At 33.5% G+C, this 9,391-nt stretch overlaps 1 protein-coding gene across 2 annotated transcripts; it reads left to right on the top strand.

Annotated features, from left to right (window-relative positions):
* The first annotated feature begins 809 nt into the window (after positions 1 to 809).
* Positions 810 to 9,139, top strand: LOC141712702 (uncharacterized). 2 transcript variants are annotated; one of them, XM_074515740.1, is made up of 12 exons: positions 810 to 1,086; positions 1,193 to 1,241; positions 1,515 to 1,584; positions 1,698 to 1,962; positions 2,133 to 2,166; positions 5,956 to 6,653; positions 6,746 to 6,794; positions 6,860 to 6,979; positions 7,755 to 7,859; positions 7,958 to 8,049; positions 8,145 to 8,298; positions 8,719 to 9,139. In XM_074515740.1, exons 1-12 carry the CDS (start codon positions 962 to 964, stop codon positions 8,971 to 8,973), a joined length of 2,016 nt encoding a protein of 671 aa, XP_074371841.1. In that variant the 5' UTR covers positions 810 to 961; the 3' UTR covers positions 8,974 to 9,139. The 2 variants fall into 2 exon arrangements, with proteins under 2 accessions (XP_074371841.1, XP_074371840.1); XM_074515739.1 differs by having other exon boundaries at positions 811 to 1,086; positions 1,190 to 1,241.
* The last annotated feature ends 252 nt before the right edge of the window (positions 9,140 to 9,391 follow it).

The following is a 9,391-nucleotide window of genomic DNA, read 5'->3' as shown; positions in this document are numbered from 1 at the left end:
CGGCTCGGTTCTCGATCTATTATTTTGATAAAATTCATTTTTTGGTCCGGTCTGGGTCTAGCCCGTCCGATCCAATTTTTGAACTCTGTGTTGCCCTAGGTACTCGTCGTCAATTATGTTATATGTTGATAATCTTCTTTCATTATGTTTGGAGCATAAATTTAAACAAATTATATATATATATAGAGAGAGAGTATAGAATATATATATATATATATATATATAAAACTTTTTAGGGGATCAGAGTTTTTAAAGTTACAATAGAAAACTTATTTATTAGTGCGATCTAAAATTATATTTATTGAATATTTTTCCGCGATCCAATCATACCGATTCGAATATTAAGTGAAAATATAATTGTAGAAAAAATTTCATGTGAATTTAAGTGGTAAAATATTGATTTTAAAATAATTTTTTTTTCTTATATAATATTAATAATAGAGATTGAACGATTATTTTTTTTGATATAAAGTAAGCGATTCAAATAATTTTTTTTTAAAAAATTTGCATGCATACATTTTTTTTCACATAATATTTACATCGATGCAATTAGATTTTTCATTTAATATTTTAAATATCTTGAATTTGAGGCACACTAATAAACTTTTATTATATTATAACCTTTTTATGCTCTCTTCCCATTTTTTTACTTAATATTAATAAACTTAATAAATTATAACGGAAACTAACATAATAATAGCCAAATTCAGATTTTTAAAATTATTATTATCAGATAATTCAATTACGACTGTGGTTTTTAATTTTAAAAAATCGAAAAGTGGTGGTCCGATTTCGGTTTTATTTCAAAAAAAAACCAACGCCCTCCCCTGGTGGCACTGGTGTTTGCATTTAGGCGGGCAAGACTAAACAAAACCCTAGTTGGTGAGCGATTAACATTTGTCAATTTAATTCAAAACCTTCACAATCTAGCCATCAATTGGCGCTGAAATCTTATCAAATTATGGACCAAAGCATCAAATCGGAGGAAGATTGGTCCGAGGAACACGATCATCTCCCCTTGAAACAACGCTTGAAAAATCTCCGCGCCAGTATTCAAGTCCAGCAACAAGTCACAGATTTACCAATGTTAGTTTTCTCATTGTTCACGTAAATGAATTGTATCGAATACTCTTAAATTATTTCAGTTATTTTGTTGGATTTATTAAGTTTTGCGTTTTTGTTTTCGCAGCAGTCTGTCGGTTGATGTTGCGAAGACGGAAGATCAGGAGAGTGTGTTACAGGTGATTTTACTAGATGGTTTTGTGTTCTTTTTTCGATGTTTTTTCAAATTTGGTTTGAATTGTTGTAGTGTTTCTGAATTTCGTTGATTTGTTTCTTAGGGTCGGATATTTTATTTTTTGATATGTTGGTGTAATGTTGGACTCGTGGCGGGTAAATAATATTTTTGCCGCTAAATGATGGGTGATACATTTTGTCTGTTTTTGTGGTTTATTGCAACTCATGATTTTGATTTGTCTTTTTGTTTTCCGGAAAATATATTATGCTATATGTAGGATGCGGATTCTGCTCCTTTACTTGTTGAAGGAAGTATTAAGAGGCTTCCATTGGAAGAAAGCCATAATGGTAATTATTGAGAAAGATTTGTTTCTTAATATAAGCTTTAACATTTTCAAAATTAAAGCGCACCTTGTACCCCACTTCATGTCTAATATACGCAGACACCTGACAATGTGCAGGTAGGACTAGAGAATTCTGTATCCCCAAAATTAAACATGAGACCTTCTGTTCTTCCAGTCATATAGTAGCCTCTGAACTGAATAGCGATGTTACTAGAGCAGAAGGACATTGTGACAATCTATCAAGTTCTACAGTTATTTGCCATAATGAAGGTTGCAGTGCTGAAGTTAAAGCTATTAATTCAAACATGGAGATTCCTGCTAATGTCCTTGATGATCTCGATCACATAAATTTAAAAGAACGCCGAAGGATGCTGCTATCAAGGTTCTTTTAACTTATCATGATATTTGTAATCACATGACACAGGCAAATTGATGACAGTTTAGGTTTTCAGGCTTTAACCTATAGAGAAGGAGAAATACCATGCTCGTCTTTTATTAAGAAGAGTGATATCTATGGTTTAATATTTTTTTCTTTTTCGTTCCATTTTGCAGGAAGTCGCTGTATTTGCCAAAACATGTTACTAAGGTATTCATCCCTATGACTCTATATTAGTATTTTTTTGCTAAATGACTCTATATTAGTTTAATAGTAAAAGTTCCAACATCTGATTCAAAGATAAGGTAGCACCGTAGCACCAATATTGGCATCCACTTTCAATACATTTACAAGTTTAAGAACCATGATTATGCATGAAAATAATTAAAAAGAAAAAAAATAAAAAGATAAGCTTAGGTGGATTAACTACAAATAATCCACTACCACATGAATAAGAACTAGGCTGATTCAAATGCAGAGGCACAGTCCGGGGTTTCGTGACCACAGAAGTGAGTAAATATAACCACAACCGATACAAAGAGATGATATCTATATATATATATGTTTACATCTGCTTTCCATCACTAGAGGTCTTCCCATTTAAATTCTCCAAAATGATTTTTAGAGAATTCAGTAATATCTTAAATTAGTTGAATCTAATACATGCGGTTCAACCTCTGCTCCATTTGGACTACTCTACCTTTCAACATGTTCATAAAAAGTGTTAGACTCTTAATATATTAACATATAAATATTAATTTCCATCTCAAAGGATGTAACGTCGTAGTCAGTACAATGTACTTTTGTAACTGGAGTATATTTAATTGTTCAGGCAGTTGAAGTGTGTTTATGCTTTCTATTTTGAGAGTGGAATAAATGTTTCCTACCGCAGGCAAAGTTCAAGAAAGGATAGAATATAAGTGAAGATCGAATTGAACCTATCTTCGCAGAAATCGGAAAAAAACCAAATAAATGAGATTTGCTTGTGAATTGTTTAATTGATTAAACATTTAAATTAAACTTGTAATGTACCAGAGTTTAAAATCGATTAAATTGCATTTTAAAAAATCAACCAATAAGTTATATGCATCTTCTAAAAAAGTTGATAGATATCTGCTGTATGAGAGAAAACACAAGTTAAAATGTATTGGTATATATATATTGTTTGTATGATTGGTTGCCACTTGTGACATGAAAAAACCTTTTAGCGGTATATTAGATGAGGAAAGGGTTAGAATTTATGATGGTCAGAAAGAATTTAGGAATATTTTGTTAGGTATTTAGCTATCTAATATTTTAGCATCTTCAATTTAAAAGAAGGATGTTATTTACGAACAGCAACTCGAAGTATTCAGTGGGGATGATATTTTTATTAGAATTGCAAATCATTTTGTTCAATGTGGACAATAGGGTCCTCCTTGCTCTATGCGTGAAATCCTACGGTTGGTTAATTTTATTCATTTGACATAACCCTGGTTTAATAGTTTAGTTCTGCTAATTTGATTTTAGTAGGTTCGGACAATCGTATTAAATCTTTTGGATTTTGCATTAGTTTCTCAATGGTGATGCTGAACAAGGAATTGAAAATTAATTTGTATACATTTTGTATTTATGTTTAGAAAAAAATTAATATAAACGATTAGGTATTTTAGTTACATTAAGTAAGTTACTAGGAACATCCTAGTAGAATAATGTAATTTTTTCCTTTAATTAATTATGGTAGGACTTATAGGTATATATTAGATTCAAGAAATTCCTTGGCCTCCAGGTAATGGTTATCTATTTAAACTATTGTAATCTTTCATTATTGGAATAGATATGAATTATATGAATAAAACTGTAGATTTATTGTGTGTTTTTCGTCTTTTTTTTTTTGTGGAAATAGGTATTTACCCTTGTTTTACCCCTTTTCTAACTTTTGTCCAACATCAATTGGTTTGATGGAGCTTGGAATTTTCAATTAGAAAGAGATATAATAGCTCAAAGTCTTTGGTGGGGGACTATTGTTCATTAGTGCCAAAGTCACCATCTTCAAACTACATTTCTGCAACATCGCGGAAACACCCTTCAAACCCAAAGTAACTACCCGTGCAATAAGATATAACAAGGAAGAATATTGCATATTAGCCCAGAGCTGTGTTCAATACCTTACACGTCAGCCTCATTGCTTCTACATTTAGAAGTAGCCTGTCTATATGCAGAACAAAAACCTGAACTATTTTCTTCTATGTTCTCATCTTGGACCCCTGATCCTTGTAGTGCTTTTAGTCTTAGCCCTACAGTATTCTGAACAACATATTGCTGAATTACAACTAAAATGATAAAAATAAAGGTGATTTCTTTGAATCTGGAAATCTACATTTCGCCATTTCAAAGGTGGTTAATTTGTAGTTATGACTTTATTTTTGTTAAATTGAAAATTCATATCAGAAATTTGTCCGGATGAGGCTATAATGTCAAGCTAAGCAGAGAGCTTTTGATGTGGGAAAAGCATCAAAGACAGGGACAAAGAAGCTTTGAATGGCTTGATTGGAACTTTTATCTCTGTGTTCTTACTTGAGACAAAAGCTTTTTTCATCGAGTTTTGTATAGATAGTTTGCATATTGCAAGGAAAATTAAGTGGTTTATTATAAGTATCTTAAGTTCGAGGCTAGAGTTGAGCTCCATGAAGTTGAATATAGTTGGCACTCTATACTTGGCGGAGAGCTCGAGGCTATCTAAGTGTTATAAGAAAATTGTATAGTGAGGAACTTGGGGTATTTTTTAGGGTTTTCTTTATTCTTTCTGAAAAGTGTGGTTTTCTTCTCTGGAATTATTGTAATTTCCACGTGTCGATAGAGACAATCAATAATTTAATCAATGTTTATTTCATTATTGTGGAAAAAGCTTGTATTCCCTTTGGGGCAAGAAAGTTCTAGCATTAGTAAAATATGTATTTTTTTGCACTGTTTCACTTCAAATTAGGTTTTCCGTGATAGTTCTTGTAATGATTTTCTTTCAAATTCTCCCTTTACATTCTATGCATTGTTTATAAAGGTAGCCAACTTCCTCTTTTTTTTATTAAGCTGATAAAATATGAATGATAAGATAATGAGTCTGCACTTGTAGTGGTCATGTGACATCCTTATCCCAGTTGTTTGGAATCATGATAATATGACGGTTTTCCTTTTTTCAATGTGTTCAATCTTAGCTTAAACGTGTCATCAATTTCTTTCCTGTAGTTTTTGCTCACAATTTGTAATCTCTATTACAACTCCTGCGCAAGTTGGAGAAGTAATATAATATCACGGTGCTTTTCCTATTACCATTGATTTGCTCCCAACGCTAAAATCTCTTTAGCATTTTTGGGGTAGGTAGGCATGTTCTCCCCGCCTTGAGTTTTATATGATCATGCGATGGGTGTCTAAGTTGTTTCCTTGTAGCCAAGCTGCAATTATTTTTTATCCGGTGACAGTTCATCTAGGTTTGGGTTGCCTATTTATGCAGGCATGATATCTTGATTAGCGTGGTAGAACATGGCTATCCTTTTGTATATTGTATATAAATAATAGCGAAAGGACAGGCAAATAGATCTCTGTAGAATATTAGGGACAACACATGTAATCTCTCCTGATGCCTTGTTCCCATTGTATTTATTTTTAATCTTAGTTTTGTTTATATACTTTCCAAGTATCCCTTCAATTGTATCAATAACATTTTAATTTTTATTTCTGTCCTAAGTTGCCCTTTGATTCTTAGACATCCATTATTTTGGTATATATTTTTGTTATATCAGGCTTCACAGAGAAATTAAATCATTACTTGTTGAGTCACTTCGGATATTTTCTACATTATAAAGTGTAAACAAAGGATTATTTTTTGTCTTTCCTTGCAAATAATGTTCTCGTTAACCTTAAGATTCTTATATTTTAATCACTTAAAGTCGGTTTCATTTACAACATAGATAATATAATATTATAATATAATAATACTGATTGCTTGTTGTTCATGCCTCACAGGATAATATTATTGGGTCGGCCGCTACTGTAGTGGGTCGCTTGCATGATGCTGTTACTGGTATGGAAGATAGTTCTGTTATAGAGGAGTATTTAAGTAAAGGGAATTCTAGTAAGGTGTCAGGGGGACTTACTGCTGTTATCCGTGGGGTTTTAAATTTAGAATCATCAGACAGAATCGTTGCAGGATCAGCTAGCACAACACCTCCTTTGACATCTGCGCACCGAAGCAGCGCAAATACAACTAGATCAGAATATATCATGACTACCCATAAAAAAGACCAATGTTCCTCTGTAATAACTTCAAAAGGGCAAGAGCTATGCGGTGTAAAGGATGTTTTGTCTGGGAAACACAATACTGTTCTAAATACTCGTTCGGCAACTTCTACGAATGTCAAGCTCGAACCTTTAGAAAACAATGAACCAGACAAGAATATTTTAGTGAACTCCTTAATGGCAAATTCAGTGGCAGTAAAAAGCGAACCGTTAACTTCTGATGCATTTTCTGAAGATGAATTAGATCATATGTTGCTCAGTGCACGGATTAAATTACTGACATCAAGACAGATTGCAAAAGCTGACAATTATTCTGAAAATTCGAAAAATACTGTGATTTCATCCCTTGATTTTCAGCCCATATTATCAAAATCTGATCCACCAGCAAGAATCAAGCCTTCAAGGAAAAGGAAGAAAACTGCAACGTAAGCATGTGATTGAAGTTCTGGTATCTATTGTACTACGTCAGAGGTGTATATAATTGTAAGGGCTTTAGCTGATTAAATATCTATTACAGGGATTCTGTGGAGACTGCATTGGAGGAAGATGCTCCTGGGCTACTTCAGGTGCGGCATTCTTTTTTTGTCGTATCATCTAAACTCTCAATATGATTATATCTCTCATCTTGCAGGTGTTAGTTGAAAAAGGAGTATTAATTGATGAAATGAAACTTTATGGACAAACAGAGATCGCTGAAGCTATAGACGAATCGTTAACTGAATTTTCTGACTTAGAAGCTGTAATATCAAAGGTGCTCCTGTTGATCTGGTTTGACACTTTTCTAGTTTTATCCTTGTCTCTGTCTGAGCGAACCGTAGGTCCTTCGCCTCTCGAAAGCGAGAAAACGAGCAGCAAGCTGAAAAAAAACCCTGCCCGCCCTTCTCTATTTTGAGCAGTTTAGTTCTACTGCATGTATGTGTGCGTGTGTGTATATAAGATGTATATATTTCTATACCACTCAAACTTTTAGATTTTTTTTATGGTTCTGGATGGAAGACTAGCTGGTATTTGATTGATAATTCTACAATTTCTATAGTCCCAATTCGTAGAGTACTTGAACTGAAGTTGCATGCTGTCTCAAATTTGATAAGATTCGTTCTTGAACAGGGTCCCTCCAAAACTCACTTATAGGAACCCGTCCTAAATTTTCTTTAAAATACTGAATCCAATCAACCTGCATTTTATTTGTTATGATTACAATTGTTTGTATTTTATTAGTTAGCATGACATATGGTGATTACTGTTCTCAAGAATCAGTAACTGTTATTTTCTTGAATTCAAACACCATTAGGTCCTATTTCTTGAATTAATAATGATTGCTTTAATTGAAGAGGGATGCTGTCTATGTAACTTGAAGCGGGGTGTCGGAACCTACTTACGTATTGCTTTCTACTTTTGTCAGTGTGAATTTAGTTAATTATTAATGCTTTTATTTTCAGTAGGTCAGCTGTAATACTATCAAGATGCGCAATACTGTGTACGTATAGTAATAATTATGTAGTTACAATGTTTCCTTATATGTGCAGCTTTTCTCACAGCGACACTCGCTGTTGAAACTTGCTACTTTAAAGAGTACAAAGGGTGAAAAGATTAGTTACTGTTTGGCATGTCTTATTTCTCTGGTAGAGCAGGTAACAGATTTTTTGGTGTAGTTTCCTTTATGCTTTCATGTCTTATTTCTCTTGGATATTTGTTTTAGGATTCACTTATTGCTATTTCTTACATGTAGGCACGCTATTTACAGTTTAGAAAATGGCCTGTTGAGTGGGGTTGGTGTCGGGATCTCCAGTCGTTTATATTTGTCTTCGAAAGACATAACAGGTTAATAAGGACAAAAAAAATTTGTTTGTGTTCTCTTGTAGATCTACGTGTACGTACACATAATACTTTATTTATCTATATTTATACATCTGCAGAATCGTTCTAGAACGGCCTGAGTATGGCTATGCAACATACTTTTTTGAGTTGGTGAACTCTCTACCCATTGATTGGCAGATCAAAAGATTGGTAACGACAATGAAGCTTACTAGCTGTAGCAGGACTGCACTAATTGAAAACAAAGCATTAACGGTAGTGATTTTTATTTCTTTTTCTGACGGGAATGGTAATGAATTTGAATCAGTTATGATAGAGCATGAAAGAAATAAAAAAAGAAGAAGACTAAACGTAATACTACACGAGAGAAAGAAAAGTAAACATTGGATAAAAAAAAGTTAAACACTTTGTTACCTAGACTTGGCTGGAAGTGATTAACTTGACACTTGTGCATTAAGTATCAGACTCGGCCATATCATGTAAACTTTACAAGTTTTTTTTATCTGATTGTTACGGGTATGACAGATATCAAAGGAAAGGGTAATTTCAGTGTGCCGTGCAATATAGATAATATACAAGAATCTGAAAGATCCTTTTCTATGTATGCATAATATTTTAATTTTTGTCTTGTTGCTGTATTGTATATTTATTTTTGCATAAAACTTCCATGTTTAGGTCGGTGAAGAGCTAACAGAATGTGAAGCTGGAGTACTATCAGATTATGGTTGGATACCAGATACTGGGTTGGGAACTATGCTTAACTATCGGGACAGAGTTGTCCATGACAGAAAGAATGAAAAGGACAGCTCAGAGTGGAGAACAAAAATTGGGAACTTGCTGATGGATGGTTTTAATGGGGGAACAATGATATCGGCGAGTCTTCCAAAGAAGTTAGCTGATAATACTGTTCATAATTCACCAATTAAGTGAAGTTAGCTGATAATACTGTTCATAATTCACCAATTAAGTTGGAGACTTAGTCAAGGAGACTTAGTTAGGGATAGTCTTACAGTAATAGTACTTGTAGATTGTGGAACATGTAGTATGTTTTCAGGCAGCTGACTCGTTTTTGAGATATGAAAGTACATTTTATTTGTGTTTTGTGTTTATTTATTTACTTTCATGCATAAAGTTATTGCTTGAACATTGTCATCCTCTGCTCAAGGAAATATGGCATCACATTCGCAGGTATAAGAGAAACAGTGGGTCATAGTTCTTTCTTGCCTGTCTTGCATGTTGCCCGTAGATGAGAAATATGATATCCTTTTAGTATGCAAAAATGTTATAATGTTGTATTAAATATATCGCGCCCCCCGCCCCCCCCCCCCCCCCCCCCCCGTGTTCTCAT

Source organism: Apium graveolens, chromosome 3, assembly GCF_009905375.1.
Source record: "Apium graveolens cultivar Ventura chromosome 3, ASM990537v1, whole genome shotgun sequence".
NCBI lineage: Eukaryota > Viridiplantae > Streptophyta > Magnoliopsida > Apiales > Apiaceae > Apium > Apium graveolens.
The sequence above is the reverse complement of the archived record's forward strand: the minus strand, read 5'-3'. Positions and strand labels throughout refer to the sequence as shown.

Coding starts and splice junctions, on each gene's coding strand:
- LOC141712702 (XM_074515739.1), top strand. CDS start 962: ATGGACCAAAGCATCAAATCGGAGGAAGATTGGTCCGAGGAACACGAT. Junction 6,654..6,745: donor AAAAGGAAGAAAACTGCAAC/GTAAGCATGTGA, acceptor TATCTATTACAG/GGATTCTGTGGAGACTGCAT. Junction 7,860..7,957: donor TTATTTCTCTGGTAGAGCAG/GTAACAGATTTT, acceptor TCTTACATGTAG/GCACGCTATTTACAGTTTAG.